Raw genomic sequence first — 27,705 nt, 5'->3', positions numbered from 1 at the left:
TGAGGGGAGAAATACAATATTAGTGAAATGTACAATATGGTCCCTGTAATAAATCATAAAGATCATGGAACATTTGGTGTTTCTGATAGGTTCTCGGTGGTCTGAGACATCGAAGGAGCATTTACAGGATGGATGTAGCCACTAAAGAACAGACTGTACAAAGTATGAACAATCTTAAAATAATAACATCCAAAAGGTCAGTCAGATCAAGTAAAGTAACTCCTAAAATTCCCCAAAATGTGTCATCAGGCCTTCAGATTAAGCATAATGGCATTCAAAGGCATTTCAGTCATGCAAATCTAGGCCATTAAATGATGTAAGGCAGAAAAAATGTGGTTTGATTACTCACCTCTCTGCCTGTTAATCAGATGCTGAGCAAGTGGGAAGTTCTCTGAAGTTTCATCCTTCAACCTCTTTTCACCAAGAGTGCTGGTGGATGAGCTATGTGATGTCATATCTCCATTGGAGAAGTTTGCTAACTGGGCATTGGCTTCTTGAACCTTCTTCTTTTCCTTCTTCAGCATGCTCACCAGTATACCTGATAAGCTTGGGTTAAGAATGGTGCTCATTTTGAACTTGAATGTGTTTCCAGTGAACAGATTTTGCAAGATTGATATCATAGATAATATGAAGACAGGTTCAGGTGTCTAGATCATAGAAGATGAACAGCAGAAAACACTGTAACTACAGCTGAGGGGCAACGTTTCTCATCTTTAAACCATAAAAATGAGGAATTCAATCATGGTTCTTATAAGAGCTGCTTGTTTTATGGCTGCTACATTCTTTTCTTATTTTACCATGTGGGGCACTAAGACATATAGTTTGGTTTCTCTAAAAATGAAGCTGGTCAGCAAAGACAAACTCATAATTCTGCAGGTCTGAAATATGTTTTGGCCCTGAACATTAAAATAAATGGCTCAATATTTTTAGGGCAGCAAGTTTTTCATGTTTTTGGTGGAGACCAGATCCTGGATCCAAAGAGAATGAGGACTTTTCTAACTATTTGACTAGAACAAATGCTTCTATATTAAGAAAAGGATGTTGGAAGACATGTATAGTACTGTGCAAAAATCAGGGACCACTAATTTATCTCATTTACAGTCAGAATGACTGTAAGTACAAGCTATTCATTTTTAGGGTCAAGAAAAAAGCAGGAGACATATAATTAACTATACAAAAACAACTATACAGCAAACAGTTTACACCATTTGCCTTTATTACAGCTTCGAAGAAATCTGTAGGTATATTTTCTGACACCTCCAAAGTTCAGTCTTCGAAGTTGGTTGCATTTTCTGCTTCGTGTGATCCAAGTAATCCCAAATACATATTAAGACTCATCAGTCCATAAAACCTTACTCCACATATTGATGACTAGTTTTCCTTTTTTTTGGTATACTTCCATTTATCAGTAATGGCTTCTACTCATCCTTTCTGACTCAAAGCACTGAGTTGTCTTCTCACAGTGGAAGGATGGACAGAAACACCTGTGGATTATTTCAAATCTGAAGCAGCTTGATTTTCTCAGTGCTGCTTATCTGATGGGGACAGTTTTGGTGGTCTACCAATTAAACTGAGAAAGACTTTCGGGGACAGAAAACTCATTTCAGACATTTGCATTTACTGAGAGACCTGGAGAGATCTTCTGTGGGCCCCATGTTTCTTTCTCTCTCTCTCTCTCTGGTAACATTCAGGTAGAAGCTGGCATGTAATACCTTATGTAACATCTTTTTTTACTATCAACCTCTTTACATTCAAGCCTTATTACAACCTAAGCCTTATTATTCAGTAGCTACATGGACTACAGTGCTTACTGAAATGTGTAATAAACCCATGTGAATCTCTGCCCTCCAAACAGCATTGCATAAAAGCTAAAGCAAAGCTAAAAGCTTAAAAATGCTTAAAAATGAAATGTTAACCACAATTCTGCTTCCTGTTTGGTGCACATGACACTAAAACACTGGTACCCTCAGTCTTTCTGAAGCAATCAGACCCTGAGAAACATGAGCAGATGTTCACAATCCCAGAGAAACAAAGTGAGAGAGCTGACTGACAACGTAATGCAAAGACAATAAAAAGAAGAAAACTAGAACTAGAACATTCTGATCTGTTTCGGGGGTTTTGATGTACATCTTCAGAAACAAAAAGCCATGGAGAGAATATTGGCAATTGTAATGCATCAATAAACTGCATCTGACAAGAACGAAGTATGAAGTCTCTAATTTATTGATACTGGTTCTGGTGTCTTGCCTTTTGACCCAAACAACAGCTTGCTGTGGTTATGAACACTTGCAAAAATCGTGTCTCCACATTTGCTTTCAGTGCAAAGAAGAAAAAAAGACGACCTGCAAAGCAAAGACAGTAAATTCATCTCCCCTGCACTGTGCTGCTGAAGCCCAGGTGGGTGAGTGCATTTGAGAGTCCAGTACAGTATATCCCTCCTCAAGGGGAGATGGTAGTCTGAACTGAGGATTTAAGCCCTGCCAATACGTTTGGATTCTTCATGGAGACCAATGAATCTTTCCCTTACACCAGTGACATGCAAGCTAATATTGCTGTGCTGAAAAACTCAATATTTATGGTGGGAACAGAGCTGTCATAAGCTCTATACGGTGTTTCGAGGTATATGAGAACTCACTGCTGAAGGCTTCCTGATGTATTTGATAAGAGATTAAACTAAGCCTGTCTTTACTTTCATCTCTTTTAGTGTGCTACTATGTTTAGCTGCTGTGTGGAAGCCATAAAAGGAGTATATTGATGTCTTTATCTTGTGACTGGGGAAACCCTCAGAGTGCTCAATATTTGGAATGTTTTTTTGGGCTAAAATGTATTATTTTGAATCAATTTAAGGTGGAGAGGCAAATGCAGGGCGTTGTAAGGCAAGGTAGGCACCCCCCAAAAAACGTTATTTTTTAGACTTACCACTATTTTTACTATTATCACGATACCAGAGTAAGCAAAAGTTTGATCACTGCAAAGTAGAAATAAGTTATCACATCCTCTACAGGGAACAGGTTTAACATACTGTAAAAAAGCATAACATAAAATGTGCCATAACTTTTGGAAAAAACACATTTAATGTTTTGGACTTTTTTAATATGTTATGTTTAGTAAAAGAAAAAAAAAACAGCAGTTGTGCTTTAAAATGTACAAAAATGTATTAACTTATTTTCACTTAGAAAATCAACAAAAGGACTTTACTAGTTGGTTTACTAGTTAGTTATGTTTCTCTATAGTGAACCATTTCACGTCTAACCACTCTGAATGACTTCAATGACTGAATTAGGCTGAAATGTTGAAAAACCTGTGAAATTCCCCTTTAATTAACCCCTTAAAATCTAATGACATACAAATGCGTATTATTCAGTAACTACATGGACTATGGACTACATGGAGTTATTCTTAGGTTATAGAAGTGTGCAGTAAAACTTTGGGCCTTGGCCATTTAAGGGGTTAATGGGGGAAACCAATGCAGATGTGTGTGACTGCTAGCGTGTCATTTTAATGAGGCTGTTCTATAGGAACAGATGAACTTCAGATTACCCCTCTCCACCCAAAATACACAAAAGTGAAATGTCAGCCTGATAACATGTTTACATTGGATTTAAAACTGTACCAATAGATGATCAAGTCATCGTCTAAATTTTCCACCGTATGTAGTCAGATGTAATGACACAAGACGTGGTTAAAACGCTAATTTCCCCCAAACCCCAAAAATGTGAAACTTCACCCTTAAACAAGCACAATTATGGTGAACTAGGTACACAAACTTTCGACAGTAAGGAGATGTACTGTTGGAATTTTATGTAACCTGATTATTTACACATAAATCCTTATATTTTATAATTTATGGCTTAAATTACTGAAACTGTTTCCTGTATTCCATTCATTATTCTTACATGAAATGCAGACATCCCATCATATTATTGAGGTCCTACCTCAAAAGAAGCATGGTTTGGCATGTTTACAGCAGTAGATGTAAAAAAGGGCATCTCCTGGCCTTTTTCTAATGCTGGCCTTTTTCAGAATATTTACTACAGCATATTGGAATCAAATTATCTGTGCACTTTTACTAATAATTAGCCATTAGACTGCCGGTCTGAGTATCAATCAATTAATACTGATAGCCCTCCAAGGCTCATTAAAACGGTTATCAAGAAATGCATGCATGTACTGCAGTTCATGAAAGAAGCAGTACTGAGGTAACTGGGGTAACTGTAGTGTACATAATGGTGCTGTACAGACTGGACAAAGGATACTGATCTCATTGTCACGCTGAGTGAGCATGTCCTTCAGTTTCAGCAGCTCTCTGTGAGCTTGCCTGTCCTGCGTGTCTGATGATGCGAGATGGCTGGTGTTATCTGTCTCTTTCTGAACACATGGCTTCTCCCGCACCTTCACCTGCAGATAGTAGAGCACTTGTTAGCTTCCTGCTTTATTCCAGTTAAACATATAGTAACAAACCAGAACAATACATATACGGTATAAACATACAGTAATGTGCAAATGTCAGATAAAACATACTTCGCTTGCATAAGGAAGCAGAAAGTCAAAGAAAAATAAGCAAAAAAAATATAGAAAAAATATTCAGTTCAAAAAATTATTTAAAGCTACAGAGAAAATGTGATTTCTAAGTACCTTACAAGACCTGGTAGACCACCAAAACTGTCCCTTTCAGATAAACAGTACTTAAAGCTTTTATCTTCGAAAGAGAGGAGAAAATCAAGCTCTACTCTTGTTGAGATCTGAAAAAATTCACAGGTGTTTCTGTCCATCCTTCCACTGTGAGAAGACATCTTTACGTTATAGTGTCTGAAAGGATGTGTAGCTGTAGAGAAGCCCTTACTGAGAAAAGGAAACAGACGAAAAAAAATTGCAAATCAAACATAGAAGCTGCTGGTGTTCTCAGAACAATGGAATGACCACCTCAGAGTCCAGACCTCAACATAACTGAATGTGTTTGGGATTTTCTGGATTGTGAGGAGCAGAAACTCCAAAGACTGGAGGTGTGGAAAAACATCCCTGTATGTGAGTCTCCAGAAGAGAATGGAAGCCGTAATAAAGGCAAAGCGTGGACACACTAAATACTGAAAAAAACTGATATTCATTTATTTGTTGTATCTTTTCTTCAATTTTCTGTTAAATATATGTTTTCCGCATTTTTAACAATGCTGGAAAATGATGATTGTACTTCATGGCCTTCTTGACTGGAAATGAAATAAATCAAAGCGTGGTCTCTGACTTTTTTTCTCTTTTGATTTTTTTTGTTATATATTTCTTTCTTTATTTATTTAACACAACTTGATAAGAATATTTAATGAGACACATCATTCAGATTATGTGCGTATAAGAGCAAGCTTGTGCTACAGACAGGCAGCTTTAGAATGTACAGACGGAACAGAGCACGTGCCAGATCCCCCCATGTGTGCATACATGTTCCACAGTGTAAAGAGGCCTAATCTTTCAGAAAGCACAAGGTCTGTAAAAACACATTTAGATAATAACTAGGCTTGGCTGTGACAGAGGATATATAAACTTAGATAATCTCAACTTAGACAACCTGTTTTTAGTTGCTTGTTAAAAATGGAAACTTCTTGGACAAAATATGACTTGTTCTTGGTCAGTAGTGAAAGCAGACATGTCTAATTTAGCCTGTGCAGGGGACGCGGTGTGGTTGGGCAAACTCAGGCTAGGGCCAATCGTAGAGTTAATTAGAGTTTCAGTGGGTGTGCAAACACGCAGCTTACAGCCAACAACTCCCATATCCATGTGAATTCCTGACTTGCATTTAGAGCTATTGCTGTTGTTTTGCTACATGATTCATTATAATGTCAGTTACGTAATTAATTACATTCGATTTCGATTCTGAATCATCGACTTTGAAGTTTTTCTGTTTGTTTCAATGTCACACAATGACAAAAACAGGGCAAAATACAAAATAATAAAACATTTCTTCTCCTTCTACTTACAAACACACTCAATGTGGCATTGACTGAATGTTGACAATAGAATTTTCCTTTTGGTCCTACTTTATTGGGATAGCTCTCTATGGATTATCGACAGATGTTCAAATTGTTAACTATCTGGTGATTCTCATTAGCATTAGGGTTAAGGTTCGGTTCAAGACCAAGGATTAGGATTAGGTTTAGGTTTTGGGTTGAAGCTATGGTTCGAGCGAATATTAGGCTTAGTGTTAAGGAGCAGTGAGGCAAATTTAATACATATTTAAATGAATGTCACTTAAATGCGAAGTAAACATCTACAGTGGGCTATCCAAATAAATAGTTACTTCTAATCATCTACGAGTAAGAAATACAGTACTTAAAATGAAATTCAACATGCTCTTGTTATCAGTGGTGATAATTGCTACTTCCAAGGGTTAAAAAAGTTCAAAAGTTCAAAAAAAAAAAAAATCAGGAAACATCATTAACAGGAATTTACACAGAAGTCTCAACAACTAAATATAACATCACGTTTTAAGTATTTAGTGTTTGACCCTTTGCCATTATTAAAGCTTCCATTTCTTTCAGGAAACTTGCTTTCAGCTTTTCGAAGAAATCTGCAGGGATATTTTTCCACACCTCCACAGTTCAGTCTTAGAAGTTGGCTGCATTTTCTGTTTCTCAATATACAAGTACTCCCAATCACATTCAGCGATGCTGAGGTCTGGACTCTGGGGTGGTCAGTCAAGAACACAGCAGCTTCTTTGTTTGATTTGCAAATGTTCTTCTTTTATATCCGTCTCTTTTTCTCAGTGAGGCTTCTTGAACAGCTACACATCCTTTCAGACCCATAGCACCAAGTTGTCTTCTCACAGTGGAAGGATGGACAGAAACACCCGTGAATTTTTTTAGATCTGAACAAAAGTGGAGCTTAATTTTCTCCTCTCTCTCAAAGATGAAAGCTTTAAGTGCTGTTTAACTCATGAGGACAGTTTCGGTGGTATTGCATGGTTGTTAGGAGTCACATTTTCCCTAGAACTTCCATTTTTTTTTTAACTTCAGTTCAGAAAAACTGCTGTTTTCTCACTTTTTTTTCTTTTGACGTTCCCCTTCCTTATGCAAGTACATTCATTTATATCTACCAACCTCAGAAATATCTTCTGATAAAATGAATACCTGCTACTTAACAGCCGTTGTGACTGAATGTTAAATAAATGAAAGGTAGTCTCTCACTTTTATTGAAGGCAGTGTTTGTAAGTGAGTAGTGTGAGTCTGAGTGAAGCTGCAGAGTGTTTCTGGCTACTGGAAGAAGAGCAGCAGCTCTATCTTCATACGCAGCAACGCGAGGCACTCTGAAGGTGCAGCCAGGGGGTAAGTGGAAACATGAAGACAAAGTTGAAAGAAAGAGAGAGTGAGAGTGAAAACAAGAGGCAACGCTGAGAAGAGATAAAACCTTCCTCTGCCAAGACGTCATGAAAAATGCCAGATTTCAGTGCAACTATCAGTGAAATAAACACATCTTAGCCACAGTAGAGCTGGAGCACTGACGTCAACCATGGCAGAAGCCAAATTCTTCACCGTTTAAAACTAGGATGAATAAGCTGCTGACCAAGTCTGTCCATTCGAGTCCAGGTATTGTTGAGCTTTACTGAACAGCAGCTTTGATGGTGTGCATTTAACTCCTACCTTCTAATTGGTGTAGCAAACAATATACAAGTGATGGAATGTGACTATAATGGTGCTGCGGTCAGACCATCAGCAAAGTCCAGTTTTTGTGCCTCTAAAGGACTTTTTAACTGGACTATCAGTAGTTTTGGTTGCAAAATAAGATTCTATCTAGTTGCAAGATACAACAAATAGGCCAGCACAGTACAGTCAGTGTGGGTCATGTGTCATAGACAATACTATCAGAAGAGGGAGCTAGTAGCTGGTCAGTGGATCTCCAGAGCATTAGTTATGTCTGAGATCACACGCAATAAAGAGCTTTAACACACTTAATTGGAGCCTTTTTAAACTGTAAAGCACTGTTCACATTGTACAGCTTCACTTATCATCTGAGAAAGGGGTACAATTAGCATCAGATCAACAACCTAGTCTTGAAAAGGCTGGAAATGTGCATGTGATTTTTTTGGCCTCTGTCTTTTAGTGAAGGGAACTTACCATATATGAAAACAACAACTGGCATACAGTCAGAAAAAGGGTACTGTACAAGTAGACCTTGTCCACCAAAGTACAAACAATATAAATACACCATCGAAGTTACAACCATTTGTGGAAAGGAGTTTTACAGGTACACTACATTCACTTTCCCAGGAGAAAGACAAATATCTGTACCTTTTCTTAGCCTTAAAAGAAAAAAGCTGAATAAAAAGCCTGGAGTTAAGACAGGAGTTAATTCCAGTTAATCGAAAAGGAATATGGTACAATTATGTTCCCTAACTAAAGGTAGTGAAGATGTACCCTTTAAAGTACCACCTTAGTGACAGTTTAGTGCCTTTTTTCTGAGAATGTGCTTTTTTTAAAATAGTGATAGAAAAAAGCTACAATTCCGCATTACTACAGTCTTAAGGTGGACATGCACATGGTCAACCACTTTGGAAGGCAGCATTAATTTTTAATATAATAAAAGAAAAAAATAATAAACCATGCTCCTTTTGAGGTAGGACCTCAACAATATGATGGAATAATGAATGGAATATAGGAAACAGTTTCAGTACTTTAAGCCATAAACTATAAATATAATAAGTTTAAAAAGGATAAAGTCAAAGTCTCTGAATGTATCACTGCACTCTCAGAAATAAAGTTACTAAACTGTCACTGGGGCAGTGCCCGTCTTGCCACTGGGGTGGTACTCTCTAGGGTACATCTCAGTACCTTTAGTCAGGGAACATAACTGTATCATAATCTATTCAAAATTTAGATTTTTTAAGCTGTATTGACTCCACACACCCCGTCTCGTCTGCAGGCTTTTTATTTTATTGTTCCGTTTTAAGACATTTGGTTATGAAAAGGTACAAATACACTGTTGTACCTGTGAGGCTATATTTACATTGTTTGTAAACAGAACCTTGACTTCTTACAGGTGTCTGTAGGTTTGATAGGGTTTATAGTTTTGGATAACATGACCCAAACAAGTCCTTCAAATGTTAATTCTGTCGACTGAGTAACAGTGCAAATAAAAACAGGCTTGGAAAAGGATGAACCAGGTAGTAGATTGCTGTCCTAATACAGAACAGCAATGGCAGAACATGATGTGGGGAGATGAGAAAGAAAAGCAGGGGAAAAGAGAGACGGGCAGGGCTTTGAGGGGTCATACCTTTAGCAGAGAAAAGCAGAGATGGATTTTTCTCATGTCTGGCCCTAGGTCCAGTGTTCTATCAGGGTCAGGGTCATCAAGGAACACCTTCACCTGCTCCTCCAGCCTATGACATGTACACACAGAAACACATACACTGATCGACAACTTTATTAGCACCTTTCTTTGTATCTCCACTCTTTGTCTATTTGATCAGGTCTTTAACATAGAGGTGCATTTTGCAGTTCTACAATTACAGACTATAGTTCATCTATTTCCCTGCATAGCCCCCTTTTACCCTGTTCTTCAATGGTCAGAACCCCCACAGGACCACCACAGAGTAGATATTATGCAGTGACATTGACGTGGTGGTGGTGTGTTAGTGTGTGTTGCGCAGGTGTACGAGTGGATCAGACACAGCAGTGCTGCTGGAGTTTTTAAACACTGTGTCCACTCACTGTCCACTCTATTAGACATTCCTACCTTGTTGGTCCACCTTGTAGATGTAAAGTCAGAGACAGCAGCTCATATGTTGCTGCACGGGTTGTGTCTTTAGTCTTTATTAGTGGTCACAGGACGCTGCCCACAGGACACTGATGGCTGGATATTTTTGGTGGACTATTCTCAGTCCAGCAGTGATATTGAGCAGCACTGCTGTGTCTGATCCATTCGTACCAGCACAGCACACACTAACATACCACCACCATGTCAGTGTTACTGCAGTGCTGAGAATGACCTACCACCCAAATAATAACTGCTCTCTGGTGGTCCTGCAGAGGTCCTGACCATTGAAGAACAAGGGTAAAAGGGGAGTGCCAGTCATTGGTTCTTCAAGGGTTCGTTTTGTAAAGAAAAGGGTTGTAAATATTACTATGAATGTGCTGTAGATGGTTCTATAAAGAACCTTTTTGAAAAGGATTCTATACTACACCAAAAAGGCTTCTGATATTGTCACCATGTTGAGCTTGTAACAATAGAAGAACCATTTTTAGTGCTCTATAGAACCCTTTTTCAAAATGGACCTATATAGAACCAGATACAACACATTCTCCATCTGGAAAATGATTTCACCATGCAAAGAACTATTTGATCGCACGTGTTCATGGTTTTACACAGAACCATTTTCTTTACTAAAGAACCCATAAAGAACCATCTTTTTTAAGAGTGTACTTTCAGGAAACATACACGAGTACTGCTTTGGAGACCTGTTGCTTCCCTACATTCTACATACATTCAACAGCCCAAACCTCTGTCACGGAATGAGCTCCAAAGCAGATTTAGACGCGCAGAACAAAAGACTATCAAACCATCCTTAAAGGCGTGCACTTAATCAGCCAAGAGTCGTGTTTGAATCCGATGCTATAAAATGTTTAAATTCTGAGTTGAGTAAAAGCAAAACTATTTACTTTAGCATGTTTGAGGGTTCCACCGAGCTGACCTGTTGATAAACTATCACAAGAAGACCCTCCAAACATTAGCAGTCTGTGGCCTGGACAGGACCAGAGGAATCGAAGATGGGTGAGAGGCCAGAGACAGTTCCAAGCACACACGAGCGAGTGAAGTGCACTCCAGTTTTCCACTAGTATCCTTCGTGTCAATGTGAACAAAGTTTACACAAACGAAGACTTTAAACAAAGGCTGTGCTTGGATTTCAGAATCCCTGGAAGTCATCAAGTTCATTCAGCTGGAATCCGAATCCAATTCATCTTCACACGGCGTGTTTCGGGGAACTTCAGTGTCATAACTCTCTCGCTGTCTCTAATTGTGTTTACCGGATATTCTAAATACTCGGACGCGATGCAGAGGGGGGCTATGACAGGTATGAAAATGCTGAGGCCAGACCACCTTCCTCCAGCACTCCTGTTTGTTTGGCAGGCGGTCAGATTCACCTCATAAACAAGAGAACATCTATCACAAACATCATCAAATGTGTCCGTTGCTGGCACGGGGCAGGGGGGGGCTGGACGCGAGGCAGGGCCAGCAAGAGAGTTTTGGAGGAGAGTGCTGGGATGGGGAAGATGGGAGCCATCATCAGCAGAGAGAGAGGGAGGAAACAATAAAACAGAGATACAGCCACAGGTAAAGACATCAGAGAGCAAGAAAAGAGGTGAAGCAAGCATTTCTGAGGCCCACATGTTCCCTGACCAGTGCCAGCGCTTCTACCAGTCCAAGGAGTGGGAAGAATGTAATGGGGAATCAAGACTTTGGAGGACAGGTCCCTAGCCAACGTAAGCATGCAGCGTCCACTGTTTTTAACACTTTATCTAACTAAAAATGTTAAAATGACTTTATTTCATTATACTGCCCGTCAAAGGTTTGGGGACACACAGCATTTTAACACATTTCTAAATAATTTAGCATTTTTCTTTTTCCAATTTCAATAATTTAGCACATTAAACAGAAAGTTTCTATTTGTTTATATCTTTCCAGTGACGTAGTATAGTTTTGGCAGCTGGGATGGCAACGTCATACTGGACTCTTCTGCCTTACCCTATCCACACTGTGTCACTGTTCCACTCTTCCATAACACCTCTGCTGTTTTTTATTCCTGTGGTCGTAAAATGAAACTAATGAAAAAACTGTTTCTCATGTCACAGTGTAAATGCTTACATAACTGTTATTTATGCAAGTCCCTCTTTTCTAATGATGCTCACATAAGCTACTTGAGCACTAATAGCTCCCCCTTGTGGCAAACATTCAGCCTGCTGAACTTAAGTGAGTGTAAGTTACAAGCCAAGAGCATTAGGTGCCTTGCATATAAAACTGAAATGCCAAATACACATTGTTTCATAAATGTTTTGCATTTAAATTGACAGACAAAGCAGCAGACATATATCACATATTACATAAGGTACATCAACCAAGATAAAAGGCACAAGACCAACTAAACCTTATGACAACCAGCCTGCTCAAAACATAAACAGACCAGCATTCAACAAATAACACTAAACATATGAATTTTCCTAAATAAGTGAATGAAATCTTGCAGAATTGCATACCAATATATCGCTGTTGTCAGAACAAAACCTCGTATCTCCAAAATGGTAACTTTACAGGAGAAGGAAAAAACATACTTTACTTTTAATGTGAGTCAATGGAACCAGATTTTTTTTGGTCCATCATGAAATTTACACACAATGTAAAGGGCTACAGGAATTTTCAAATTATGTCAAAAACTGAAAAACGACAAAAATGGAGATGCAAGGTTTTTTTCCGACAGCAGCGATATATTAGCCACAGAGCTGAAAGGTCATAAAAACAGAATAATCACAGTACATGCAGCAGGAATAAACCAAATTAGGTAACAGGAAAATTATGAACACATTATGGGAGATTAAGATTAGTCTTTGTCCTATTTAGACATGAATTATGCTGTTTAACCATTCATTTTTCAACAAGGTCCCTCAAACGGATTTAAAATTAGTGCCTCAACTGTTTTTGCAGGCAATTTTACATTAGCCATCTGGCGCCTGAAGCCTTAAATAGGAGAATATCTGGCCAATCGTTTTAAAGCACTTCACTTTGCCTAGCGTTAGCCACTAGATTGGTCACTGACGTTTTCTCCAGTGACCTGAATCATTTTTCTGCACTGCTGATAGGTTAAGGGCAAGGCACTGAAATCTGACGGAGAGCTTGGAATCCTCAGGTCACAGGTCCTCAGGTCCACAGTGGCAGAGACAGAGACTACGGCCACAGCACCCTTATGTTGCTCTTGTACAATAATTTACAAACTGCCATTCAACCCTATTTCGCATGCATATATCAAACAAAACTTGAAATATTTAGCAGAAACCTTCTAAATAGAAATATTTTGGCTCATGTTAACCGGTAGGCCGGCACTCCAGTACCCTTAATGGACGAAACACCTCTGGACAATTGTGGGACTCACATATTTTATCTCCTTGTGTATATTTACACTCATCAGCACTCAAATTTCAGGTGTTTAGACCACCTTTGGGCCAAAAGAGGTTCAATATGTGTTATTAATAATAATTTGTACTATCAAACGATTAATTAGACAAAATCTGCTCTTTAAAGAAGGCAAAGTGTCCGCAAGCCTTTGACGAGCAGCGTATAATAACCTAAGCACGGCCTGATTTCCTCTCTACTCACAGTAATCCTCAACCTGTCCACTCCCTATTTATCACAATCCCAGTACACGCTGGAAGTGGCCGACCGAGGCCACATTAAAGACGCATAAATACAGTATTATTATCGTGATCTGATGTTGACCGCCCACAAACAACAACATGGATCTCTCTGAGCTCCTTTATCTTTATCCTCCATTAGCTTTGAGCAATAAACAAGGAGGAAGGTGAGCTAGGCCAGCTCAGCGCAGCTCCAGTCCCCGCTGACCTGGATGACTGCATCCAAGCACGTTGCTGCTCAGACCATTACACACATCTTCTCAGGCTCAACACACACAGGCGGCTGCCCACAAGAACCTGCTGAACTGCTGAATAGGCTCGTGAATCTGTCCTGTGGCATATCACGGTTGCTATTCTGATTTAACCCCACATGTTAAAAATAGGTTACAGTGCCTGTGTGATTGAGAAAGCACCCTTTTGAACTGGCAGAAAGTAAGCGTTAACTAAATTCAAAGCAGTGGCATATCAGCCTTTCCACTGCTAAAAGGATACAGCCTGTACGTCTAGTGGTTTGATTGAGGCCAGCAAGTCATTTATAAGTAGAGAGGAAAAATTCTTTATAAAATAAAAGACCAGAATAATACATTTTTCCTACATTTTCTCACATTTCTATCTCTATTTTTATCAACACAATTTGGCCCTAGGGACAAAACAGTACACCATATGTTCCAGCTTTCCCCGCTCAGGGATGCAGCGGTATCAAACGGCACTGGCACCACACTGACTTTAGACTTTATACGTGTCTGTGTTTGGGTTAAGATAAAGTCTTTAAGAAGAAACGCACATCTGGCTGATTATGTGAGGTACAAAAGATGACTGCATGCGTACCCCTGGATCTCCTCTGGAGTTAGCTCATCATTCCTTTGTTCTCCGGTCACCATGGCCAGCTCCTCCTTCAAAAGCTGAATCTCCTTCTTCAAGCGAGCAATCATCTGTAGGACAAGCAACATAAAGCCATCAAGACTTTGATAAGGAATTTATGGCGAGTCTTGCAGTAACTATAGTGAGGTCTTTGATGTAAACCCTTTGCATTTAATTTTCCATTGCTGACCCACACTGATTCATGAGTTCTAGGGATCTGATGTGATCTAACATTTAAATAGATCAGGTATCAGCTATATTAGCCTGATCCAGTTCCAATCCTTTGTTTCTTTATATTGTGGTCATAGAAGTGATATAAGTCAACAATAACCATAACCTGTAGCAGTGGGGCGCATATTCAGAAAGTAATAAAGAGATCTAAATGTGCAACTATTTTATATATTTCATGTATTTTAATATGAAAACTTGTAATATCTGCAGCACCAGTGTTTCCACTGTGTTTGGTGACGTTTAGCCTAAACACTGGCACATAAAATGAGTGACCATCTATGCATTGAGGGTACCTTCTGCCTTTTACTGCAAGCAGCATGCCGTCAGAAGCATGTACAAAGTTACACTACTGCCACAATTCTACTCACTGGTCATTAAATAAAAACAGTCCAGAATGTCACATTATGCACATACCAAAAATTAAGTAATTTGTCTGTGGTATTAAATGGCAACTCGACATATCATACCTAAATTATTTGGCTGTATTTTCTGCAAAAAAACATACCGGTATTGGTATCATATCAGTACTGGCCGATACTCAACCCCAAAAGGTAGCTGGATTGGGGGGACTATGACAACTCTAGTCATAAAATACATAGAAAAAACATAGAAAATACATAGTGGTATTGCAAACACAAGAGGATGCAAGAGTAGCCAGTTTATTTTTACCTTACATTTAGGACTAAAACAAGAAGAAATAAAAGCTCATTTCATGAAAAAAACTAATTTCCTTTACATTTTTTTAAATGAATGTGTTTAAAGTAATGTGTAAACAAATTTAAAGTTTCAACCTCCAGTCCAAGTGGTGCATATATGGAAACTAAGCTGACAAAACAGCCCATTTTGAGTTCATTTTTTCTGTGATGTCACAGAACCAACTCATTTACATATATCCACCCCTTTTAGCCTAGATCAGTTTAGCCTGCCCATTTATATTAAAGTTCTAGGGAGTGTTTCAGCCCTAAGTGGCTTTTGAATGAGGCACAATATAGGACAGCCAATCAGAACAGAGCTTATTAATATCAGTGTTAAAGGTACACTAATAAAACAGCCTGTATACAGCCTAATAAAACAGGATAAAGAGAGTCATGTAAAAATAAATCAATAAAATGTAGAATATAGGCCCTTTAAAGACGAGTGTAAAAATGCCTTTAGAAAAAATTAAAACGACAATTATGGGAATCATTTTAAGTCACCACTGAGTTGATATGCACTACAGCAAGGCTACTGGATACTCAACCATATAATCAAAGAAAGTAAAAAAATACAACAGAAACAAAACAGAAAGACCAAGAGGGAGAAGCCTAGTATACACCTAAGGTGTGGCAGAATTAGGTCATGTTTATAAGTATAAGCTCACAGGCTTAGTATAGTCCCAACAGTTAAGACACTGTTCCAGTAGTCTTGGAAAAAATATGCTCATCCAGCAATGCCACAGCCATCCATGGCTGGGAGTCCAAGAGAGCATAAAACCTCCCTTTTGCACGCAGAGCAATACTAGCCAACATGGGCGTCTGTTAGCAGATGTAACAGAATTGGCAGTTAGCATTCTCCTCCAAGCGTGTTAAACTGTCCAGTGACATTGCGTTAGCAGCAGTTTGAAAAGATGCAGTGGTGCTTCACATATCACAGACGTGGCACACGCCAGCCTTCACCCTCCCAGCTTGGTAGCGTTGTGTGATAGGAGGAGACCTATTTAGTGGGTGGACCCAACTATGACTACACTGGGGAGAAAATTAGAAAAGTAGAAATATATTTATAAATATTTTAAACTCATATTTCAACTGAATTCAAATACATTTGTAAAAGCAATGTAAAAACTGAAGTGAAAAAACAAATCTCTCTGTTTTTCATAAAAATCCTTACAGCACAACACTACAGACACAAGGTAGGGCACTGTTGTGGATATGATGGCTTTCTATTGGAAATGGTCACCCCACAGTACAACATTAACACAAAAATCACAGTTTTCTCAGAAAATAACCTCTCCCTAAAAACAAAGGGATTCAAGATGCTGATAACAACCAGCCTACACTGTAATCATTAGAGATAAGCTCAGTTCCCAGACAACCCACTGAGACCTAGGAGAAACAACCCACTACCCCTCTGCGTGTGTCACCACTAGCTTTCAGACAGCTCCTCTGGCACGAGGTCAAAGGTCAGTTTGGGTACGATCCCACCCCAGCTTATGTCTTGGCTGCATTGCAAGAGGATCATGCTAAATCTATGAAAGCCTTGGCGCTGGGATTTCCAAGTCAAGGTCATAGGTCATCCATCCAGACATCCGTCTGACTTTGATCATTAACAGTCACAGTTATGCTGCGCTCTGCAGTCTGAACTTGACACTTTGTGTGTATTTAAGAGGTCAAACTGGGATAAGCTCTGGCCAGTGGGAGAGATAGGAGGCATTACTATAAATGGAAAAGTGAAACAGCTCCAGCGGCATCAGGACTGGGGGGGAGCTGCTCGCATAGTTTCTTTTCTTTACATTTTTGGTGGAGTGTCCTTGAATGTTATTTCCAAAATGCGCCGCCTCCCTTCTGTCTACACACACGGTCAGTCACAGACAGACACAGAAATGCCGATGAGAGAAACAAGTATGTGCTGGCATCCAGACAACTTTTGACACATAGCTGATAGAGGTTAAAGGTCACTAGCTATCAATCTAAACGGTCCCAGTGACATAGAGGACACCAGGGCAACTCACAGGAAAGAAAAATCAAAAAAGAGACCTCCTTAATATCACAGTGGCTTCTCCATGACAACAATAAGACCAGATGGAAAGACAAAGAACACTTTGGCCCAATCCCATTTCACCCCTCACCCCTACCACTTAGCCCTTAGCCCTCGGTTTTACGCGTTCACGCCTAGGAGTAGGGTGTCCCAATTTTAGTTGAGGTAGAGGAGTAGGGCAAAGCGTTAGGGCTACAAAGGTTTTTCAGAGGCACACTCCATCCGTTTAATATCGTTTTAATGTATTATGGCCCTTTTCTTCATAACAAGCATAAAAAAATCGCTGATAGTATGCTAATGTCTTGGTAGCTAGCTAGCAAAATTTCCCGTTCCGCCTTAAATATTCCAGCAGTACTGATGTCTGAAGCACCAGAATGTAATTGCTTCTCCATTTAAGGTGGATCAGGAAAATTCGAACAAAAAGCTGGAGAATAGCTGACTTCAGCTTCATATCGCCAAAGAATTAGGGGTGGGCGATAACAACTAATTATCACATCCTCCCTCTTTGAAAGCATATGATGCCCTACATTTAACTAAAACATTAGTAGGTTGTGTAATAATATGGATACAGTCATCAAATTTTCTTCATTCAAATTTTTTTTTCAAAATATCATGAGAATATCGAGACGCAAATTAAATCACGGGCTGAATGTATCATTACACTCAGTTACACTCATTACTGAACTCAAATTCAGTAGTGGTCATTTATATTTACATTTTATGGTGTACATAATACTGAATGCCATCACTTATCTATGCAGCAGCAAGAACAATCGTGATCATCCAGTTGTTTTTGGGGAAATATGGTTTTGGCATCCAAATTCCACAGCTGTGTGTTGCTGACATTAAGGGCAGTGTTACCATTACCGTGTCTTTTTACAGCCACATCTCTGTGTGTTTGGCTATGCCTGAACCCAAAAGCTACTTCTCACCCATCCAGCATCCAGCACGCCCTGAGGCTGATGCAACACGAGCAGCTGGGTCCAGCAGGCCAGGCCCACGGTCACCATGTTTTATTCTGGACTGTGAAACCACGCAGGAACCACAGGACCAGTGTCTGAGTGTCCAAGTGTCTGAGAATAAACCGGCAGCCCAGAGGGAGGCACTGCGTATGACCAATGACATCAATATCTGCACATTTCCAAAAAGACTGCGGTAGATTCTGATTCCATGTTTTCTTCAGTTACAGAAACTCAAAACGGCCCTAAAACACGCTCAAGGTCTTCCCGATTTATGTGTTCGGTCAGTTTTAGTTCTATTATAGGTTTTAGGATGATTTCATGTTAAAAAATAGAAACTGATGGAGAGTAGGTAAATAGCACCAGAGGCAAGTCATTATTTTTGCATGTGTGAGCACTCAATGCAATAATAATAATAATAATAATAATAATAATAAGCATATAGAGCTCATAACTGAATGAATTAATACAAGTGTCCACAACAAGACTCCAAATGGGTATTGCCACAAATCAGGCTTTCTCTCATGACTAGATAAGCCAAAAGTGACAGCTGACCACTACAAATGTCCCTGACCTTTTCTCTTATTGGACAATACTCACTTCTGGCTTACTACAGGCTTTACACAATTTTCCCTTTATCCCAAATGTTGTTGATCAACTAAGACATATTTAGTGTCAGAAGTTTGCTTCTCCAAGCTAATGTAGCTAATAACGATTGAAAGCTTATACCCACCAATTAGCACCATGCAAACTGGTGTAGAAACCATCAAACACTTGTCTCAAACAATGAGCTGCTACATAACTGCAAATCAACTTGCTTAATCGGATCTAACACTGTATAACATTTTATAAACTGTTATCTTTAAAAATGGACAAAAGCTTATATTGCATAGCTAAAAGAAAGCAGCAGCAGCCATTTTAAAGTCTGAATTGGTCCATACTTTTGCCCATATTGTGCAGAAAATGCAAAAGCTTGATATCATTAACATTTCAACAGTTAGAGGCAAGCATGTGCTGATTTAGGCATGCAGTTCACTGCATTACTTGTAAGCAACATTAACGTCATACCTTGAATTCAAAACTAAAGAAGTAGTCTTTGTATATCAAACATGTCTTTGCAGATTGACTACATTTGGGGAAAGCTGAGTTAATCAGATTCTTTACTAAACTATTTTAAGTTACACAGATGAATGAGCAATCCTGCTTTGTCAAGTACCCCCCTTTCTGCCCGTGCAGTTCCCTGTTGTTAAGCAACAGTGTCGTACTGTAACTGTGAATCAGTTGTGCAAGTTAGGAATTGTTTCAATATGTACAACAGAAAGTTGTACTACTGTAGGTTAAACTACTACTATTAACTAGCAAGTGTGGTGCTGCTATTAAAAACAAGCTGAACTACAAAAAGCTGCTTTTTGTTTGTTTTGATTTTGATCCATGAAATCAGTAACTTTAATAATCTCTCTTCCATTACAACTGTCCCCTAAAGACAGCATTTCTTTTGATCAGATTGGTCAGCACAGGAAAAAAAGCTCATGATGTAGGTTACATGACCGCTTTGAGATTTTTTTCAATTCAGGATGCCCGTATCACTCTGTTCAAAACACTACCAAATGCATCTCTTCCATTAAAAACAACTGGAAAAAGCCACCTTGGTCTGCAAAAATGCATAGATTGTACACTACCCACTAAGAGTGGGTGGAAAAATATAACATGACATTGCTTAAGGACATTTTCACGATACACAATATGTATCATGACATTTACTTTTTTGAAGGTTTGCAGACAAAATGCACCATTGAAAAATTTGTGTCACTACTAAAAAGGCTACGAAAACAAGGAACACAGTACGTTTTAAATTTCTTTCTAATTCAGAAAAACATATTTCAGGAGTTATAGACGGAAACATCCAGCAACTGGAAAAACATGGCAGAAAAATGGCATAATGGGCTCACATCCAGTCAGCTAGTTGTTACTGTGCACTTACACAGTTACTACACACAGGTTTACAGTCTCTGTATAATTTGTCTACATCTGTCTTTGTTACATGTAATTATTCAGTGTTCTATAAGTCCTAATAATATCCATGATGTACTCAGAATACAGAGAGTAATATAATTTATCATAATAACCAAAACAGACGGTCACAGGCGCCTTTGGTCAAATTACTTGTTTTGTTGATTTTCTAAGTGCAAATAAGTGAACACATCCTCTACAGAGAACACACTTCTGCACATTTTAATGCACAATCACTGTTTATTTGCTCAATTTAACATATTTGGGGGAAAAAAAAAAACATAGAAGTTATGGCACTGTTTATATTTTCTGTTTTCATTTTTTCCAATATGTTAAATTTGGCAAATACATGGAAATTGTGCACTAAAATTAACAGAAAAATGCCTTATTTAGGTTTCCCAGTAGAGGATTTGTTAACTTATTTTCACCTCAAAAATCAGCAAAACATGTAATTTGACTGGGGTGTTCAAACTTTTGCATACAGCTGTACTGTCATACTACCCATCCCTATTTTAAATTCGGCTTCATTTGCTGGGGAGGTGGGGGTTGCATTTCAGTCAAACGGTAGCTGCAGGATATGAGCCATACCTCCACCTCTCCTATGCAGACACCAGCTCAATTAACGGGCAACCGCAGACTCTCTTAAAAATACCTCTCCAGGGTTCAAAACTGGGCAGCCAAGTTCTAAATGCTGAACCAAGGGGAAATAAACCGACAGAGCAAGAGAAAGAGGGTGGCTCAGAGAGGAGCTGATTAACGGGGCAAAGGTGCACAGCATCTATATATCTTTGCACTGAAACTTTTAGCAAGCTCCCCAAGCAGAACCGCGTAACAAGTACTATCAGTTCTGGGAGGAAAAACAGCCCAGGGTGATTGGGACACTGCATTTTCCTTCCTCAACTTTTCTGCTGAACGTTTCAGGGAGAAGATTCATTAGCTTAGCTCCAATGAAAACAAATCAGGAGCATTTGCTCACTCCACCATGTTTACCTTCACTCTCAATGGAGTCATCACTTAACGTCAGCAGTCAAAATCAGGAGATGATGGATGGGATGCAGGCAGGCTGGGAAACTCTGAGTGGAACCAGGGTTCACAGAACAGCACTGTGTTAATTTGGGGACCTGCACTTCAGCTCAAACCCTCGAGCCAAGTCGTTTTGAAGCTACGCTCATCACTACACTCTTGGTCTTTGCAGATATCTGTCTGAGGAGCACTACATTCATTGCTTTAACAGCTGTTTGCCATCGAAAGCAGTGTCAATGAGTACATAGCAATCAGGCTTCACCAAATGGTGATTCCCTGCTAATAAGTAGGTGTGTCTGAGGCACATTCAGTATGGGAAAGAAATGTTCACCACTGAGTGATGAGCCATAAAATCGGAGCATGTAAACTTTCAGAGTGGAATGCAAACATGATGCGAGAAATCAGAAAAGACATTCACCGGCTTTTTTCCATGTTTGTGCGCAAAGACATGCAGCCAGTCCCACTGATGACATGGTGGAATGTGGACGATGTAAGCACAGGTGTGAGAGAGGAGTCTGATGCTTCTGGACATTCTGGACATTCAAAGCCATCCACCCATATTAAGTGTCAATTTGTCTTTATCTACATTTAACATTTTTACCTAACGCTAACCCTTAAATGCAAACATCAGGTCACTAGTGACCACTGACCTTTTTTCCCAGGGTAAATCATCCATGTATAGATCCAAGTACAGATAACATATCAAAATACAGTTGTATGCAAAAGTTTGGGGACCCCTGGTCAAATTATGTTTTGTTGGTTTTCTGTGAAAGTGAAAATAAGTGAACACATCCTCTACACAGAACACACAACAGCACATTTTACTGCACCCATCCAGACATCCAGCACATGTTATTGCACAATTACTGTTTATATGCTGAATTGAACACATTGGAAAAAAATAAAATGTAAAAATATATTATATGTTAATACTGTGGCGGCACGGGGGCGCCGTGGGTAGCGCTGTTGCCTCACAGCGAGAATGGCCTAGGTTCGATTCCTGGCTGGGTGACCAGGGTCCGTTCTGTGTGGAGTTTGCATGTTCTCCCCGTGTCTGCGTGGGTTTCCTCCCACAGTCCAAAGACATGCAGTTAAGCTAATTGGACATGCTAAAATTGTCCCTAGGTGTGAATGTGTATGTCTGTCTGTCTGCCCTGCAATGGATTGGCGACCTGTCCAGGGTGTATCCTGCCTTCCGCCCAATGACAGCTGGGATAGGCTCCAGCACCCCACCGCGACCCAGAAGGATAAGTGGTTTAGATCATGTATGCATGTATTAATATTTTTATATTTGAGCACAGCTGCTGTCCTTTACATCATGTCAAAATTACATCATAAAAGGACCAATATGAATGGTCTAAATTCACTAAATTGAGGTTTTTGCCTTCTCCTGTAAAGTTACCATTCTGCAAATACTCTGAGTTTTTTTTTCAAAGAGCAACAACATTGTTTGTTCCCTATAGAGAATGTGGTTACTTATTTTCACTTACATAATGAACCAAACATGTAATGACAGTTTTACACTATCACAGCAGTTTGTAGATATATTTGTGTTAGATACAGTGCTGGATATGCAGGAACATTTGGTCAAACATCTATATAAGAGTTCATTGTTGACTCGGTCCTTGAACTCTGCTACATAACACTGACATACCTATGTCATAAATATGTCATAGCAGATATCATGTGCTGTCATGAGTTGTTATGACAGATGATGTTCGGTAGTGTGCTGCTTTGATATCATGACGACTAACTAGAGCACACAGTAAATTTAGCACGTGACATAAGCTCTCACGACATTATGTCATCTGTCATGACAATTACTGGTAATGGGAACATGACACCGTTGTATTACTGAACAAAACACATGACAACTTATGACAGCATATAACATCTGCTATGACATGTTTATGGTATGGTTCTGTCAATGTTATGTAGGAGGATAAGCAGTGAAGTGTTACCAATAAGTGTGACAAGAGGTATTAGAACCTGTTAAACGATGGAAGAATGAACACAGTGACAGGTCATCACATTATACAAGAGGAAAGGTTTAGCTGTGCTGACTCACCAGTGCTGGGTCCAGCTCCTCGTTAAGTAGAGCCTCGTTCTTAATCACAGCCACTCTCTGGGCAAAGCGGCAGGTGGAGATAGACTCCTAAGATGAAAGTAGAGATCGTCACATGAGATTAGAAAACATGCTTTCTTCCATCAACATTCTTTTAGAAATAGAGTTGAACTTGCAGTCACTACATTTATTTATAGTCAATCCTTATATTGCAAGTTTATTGCATGCAATTAACTTTATGACTCAATATTATTGTTATAAAGACTTATTATTTTTCAGGAACTAAAAAGTAGTTATGAGAATGAGGAACTGAAATGTGATTCCTTGCAGTTTACGTGAAATGGAAACTGAATCACGACCAGAAAAGCACTTAAGACAGTAGTTAAGTGTTAAATAAGACAAAGCCTTACATCAATGTTCCTCTTGTCCACTGACACAGTGGCGATCATGGTGGTCATGCAGTTGCCCCCCAGGCTGTCCCTGAGCACAGAAGTCATCATAGAGTTGCGGTACGGGATATGAGAGCGGTTCTTCTCTGACAGAGCTGTGATGACCTGAAATAACACAGAAGGCTTGTGAGGTTAAAGAAGTTTGAGAACAATGACATCAACACTTTAAACGGCCCATATGGAAAAAAAAATCTCACTGTTTTAAAATAAAAGTGTCAGATGTAGTATGTAAACACTGTTAAAGATTCAAAATGTACCATTCTCTCCCGTCCACACATAAGAAACTAAACTGCAAAAACAGTCCATATTCAAATCACTGGTTTTGTGACGAATGCATTTACATATATCTGGCTATTCAGCCTACACCAGTTTAGCTCCACCCATTCATGCTTAAGTTCTATGTGTTTTTACCTTGACTGCGTTTTGAATGCGGCATATTCAAGGCACAGCCAAACAGAGGTCATTTACATATATCAGTCTTAAATGCACAGTAAAATATGAATTCAAAATGGGCTGTTTTGCATCCATACAGGACTGAATGGACAAGTGTTCACATACTGCATAAAACGCTTTTGTTTAAAAAAACGAAAATTCGGTTTTCCATGATACGGGCCCTTTAAATGAACGATAATTGGAGTGGGTGCATAAAGATATTGACAGCAGTACCAGCCATAATAAGGCATTAACTATCGGATATTGTTATCAGCCCAGACATTCCATCAGTTCAATGCTAAAAAGGACATTAGGAACAGAGCTTCCTGACCTGCTCCAGGTAATGCAGTGACAAATTGATGTACTTGGCCTCAGTCAGGATCTGGCCCCCTACACCTGTCTTTCCCACTCTCTCAGAGCCAGCCAGGTCCACCAGGTGGAGTTTGGAGCGACGCAGAGTCGCTGAGCCCGGCTCACGGCTACACAGGTGAACGGTGAAGATACAGTGAGAGCGCGTGGAGGCCTGATTCATGGGGGTCTGGAAAAAAGATAGGGAGACAGCATAGCAATAATTAGTAGAAGAAGGTGACGTATATTTCATGTCACTTTACCTTCTTACCTTTCAGGAAATAAGAACACCTAGAAAAAAAATTCTATTTACTAATATTTGAATCAGAAAGCCAGTATTTTTTAACACTCAGCTTCACGTTCATTAAAGTACCTTCATTAAGTGCTGATTTGAGTGCTGACATCACAACAACAGGATAAAATGGGCAGCACGTCCATGTATGGCAAATGCAGAGGACAGAGGTTATTAAGATAGCACAAGGGGGCGCATTGATTCAAACAATTTAAAAATCGATCTGATACGATACACTGATGTCTTGATTCATTGAATTTTTCGATATGGCCAAAATAAGGAGAGGCTAAAAATGTCCCTTTTTTTTTTATATGACAATGATTCAATTTTCAGTTTATTAGCACAGTTTTCATTATAAAAGTATGATATTTGAAACAAGCGCTGTGCTTCATAGTGTTCGGATTTAATGCTCTACCCCCATGCTAACACGTCAGCCCCAAGCTAACATCTTAGCAACAATTTGGAACAATACAGTGCAATAAAGTATAATGTGTTGTACTGTAACATCCACAAACAGCACTGATACAAACATACAAATATTCATTGTAACATTGTTTCTCTCAAAGTAAACCTGATCTAGTTATTGCAAACCGACAAAAACATGCTTATTTTCATTCCACTGAAAAAGTCCCCAGACTTTTGATGGTGATGGTATGATTGGTATGATTGTACTGTATGCATGAGCGCAGTCCAGTTAAGCCACTAGTACATTCTTCCTGTAATCCAGTCGGCTAATATCTTGCTTTTGTATTGGGGTGGGAACGAAGATCCTGTTGTCTGTGAACAACGTCTGCAAGGAGCAGCGGAACACAGAGTAAACACAGCATGAGCAAATACGCTGTAACAGGGACCTTTCTTTGTTTGTATGAGCTTCCTTGCATGTGCGCAACATTTGCATCAATGGCAGACATGTGTGACTGATGCCTGGTAAACAATGCAGTCATTTGAATGAGGTTCTTTTACCAGTGTCAAAAATAAGCAGGTCAGATCAGGTCAAAGCACGGGTCTGGTCTGACTCACTGGGACACATTTTTCAATGAGAGACTGCGTGTAACCTCGAATGACATCGAAGCGACAGAAAGCCCCAAAGCCCGAGCAGATAAAGGCGCACTGTATTTAGAGTTTGATGATGCATAGGCAATGCTGACTGAGCACATGCTTACTGACACGATCAGACAGCACAATCTTCACTGATTCAAGGCCATGTTGACTATTACAGTGCAGAGCTCTGCAGCCAAAATACCATCCTCAACATTAGAGAAATAAAACCATGAATAAAACCAACATAACTCATCTGCATGTGCCATACATGGAAGTGCTGAGAGTTTATTAATATCTCACTTTTAAAGAATTTTTACAATTGCATGCGCTGTGTATACAAACTGACCTTCACCAAAGTGTTGATTTTTACTATTTCTCAATTTTTTTCTTTTATCTAGTTGCCTAAAATATATAAGGTTATTGTTTCTTTATATTTCCATACACACATTGTTTTACTTATTCAACAGTTCCGACAGCACTATCTGATTGGTTGAGAAGCTTTCTACCTGTTCTGTCTGTTGTGACAGCAAGATTTTTTTCACAACGACTGTTGCACTCGTTGCTAAGTGACAAAAGATGAAAACAGATGGATTAGACAACTACTGTAAGATAATATTTGACCTGCAGCCTGTTCAGATTCTGAAGAAGAGTGTGACAGCAGGCCTACTTTTCGGTTGGCAGTTGTGATGGCGGAACAACTAAACAAACAGAACACAATTCGGCAAACAAGATGGCCTGTGAAATGTTTTACAGACTGGAAGGGAAGAAATAGCTTTCAGGTTAATCTAGTAAGTTTTGAAAAATTTGAGGTAAACCTGATATTGCAACAGTTTTATGGCTCTGTCTGCAACTCAACAAGCTACTACCTCTTTGCCTGAAGGAATTGCCAGTATTAAAGCATGTTTGATACAATGTTTGGAACACTTGAGGAGAAGTGTTCTCACAAATAATATCATGGCTGTGATGTTATTCAAGATGACACACTGCCTCATGTGTTCTTTATAAATCCTTGTGTTATAGTACTTTGTGCAGTGGCTCGACTTGACTACTGACACCGCCCAAAATATAAAAAAATACAAAACACAACTAATGCAGAAGCACCTCACACATGGCAATAATACATATTTTGTTTATTTCACATTCTAATCTTTCCAGTGGTCATAGTTTTAACACAGTAGAGTTTGGTCAGTTGGGGAGCAGTGCACTCATTGCTCGACCTCAATAAGCACAGCCATCGGCTCATGAGCTGCTGAATGCTGTCATTTTATTTGTTCCCTACTGAAACATCTGCATGAATTAGGGTGTGGTTCATGTAAATGCTACATAAATTAGGTATTGTTAGGCTTGATTTCACACACTGAAGTTGATTCACCATTTACACTAAAATTTCCACTTGTTTCCACGTTGTAGGAAAGTTTCATGGATCAGATGTTGAGCAGTTTGATCGTCATTAAAAGTGTATTTTTATTTGTATTTTAATATTTATCTGGTGGAATGTTAGTTAAAGACAAGGTGATCATCTACAAATCACCTACAATTGAATATCAAAATAACGCGTCACCAAAAGCCGCAACTGAAACGCGACTGAACTTTTTATACATGAAAAGTATACGGTAACACTTTACTTGAAACTTGCTACACAAACATGTTATAACAGATGTCCTATGTAGCCATAAATTGTCAAGACAAATTCTGTTCAGTAATATAACAATGTCATGTTACCTTTACAGGTCATGACAGATGACATAATATTTGACATCTTAAGAGCTTATGTCACATGCTCATTTTTGCTGTGTACTAGTTAGCCATCATGATATCGGACATTATGTGTGTGCCGTAGCAGATATCATATGCAGTCATGAGTAGTTATGACAGATTA

General features: G+C 39.2%; 1 protein-coding gene across 1 annotated transcript in view; it reads right to left on the bottom strand.

Moving 5' to 3' along the window:
• Window positions 1-27,705, bottom strand: part of kif6 (kinesin family member 6) — a 100,816-nt gene that overhangs the window by 51,535 nt on the left and 21,576 nt on the right. The window contains exons 7-13 of the mRNA XM_036593817.1: window positions 24,477-24,683; window positions 23,675-23,818; window positions 23,268-23,354; window positions 14,211-14,314; window positions 9,256-9,361; window positions 4,257-4,398; window positions 350-538 (exon numbers count right to left, since the gene is read on the bottom strand). Coding sequence (XP_036449710.1) covers window positions 350-538; window positions 4,257-4,398; window positions 9,256-9,361; window positions 14,211-14,314; window positions 23,268-23,354; window positions 23,675-23,818; window positions 24,477-24,683 — 979 coding nt within the window. The remainder of the gene's footprint in view (window positions 1-349; window positions 539-4,256; window positions 4,399-9,255; window positions 9,362-14,210; window positions 14,315-23,267; window positions 23,355-23,674; window positions 23,819-24,476; window positions 24,684-27,705) is intronic.

Source organism: Colossoma macropomum, unplaced genomic scaffold (assembly GCF_904425465.1).
Source record: "Colossoma macropomum unplaced genomic scaffold, Colossoma_macropomum, whole genome shotgun sequence".
NCBI lineage: Eukaryota > Metazoa > Chordata > Actinopteri > Characiformes > Serrasalmidae > Colossoma > Colossoma macropomum.
This window is presented reverse-complemented; position numbering and strand designations above follow the sequence as displayed.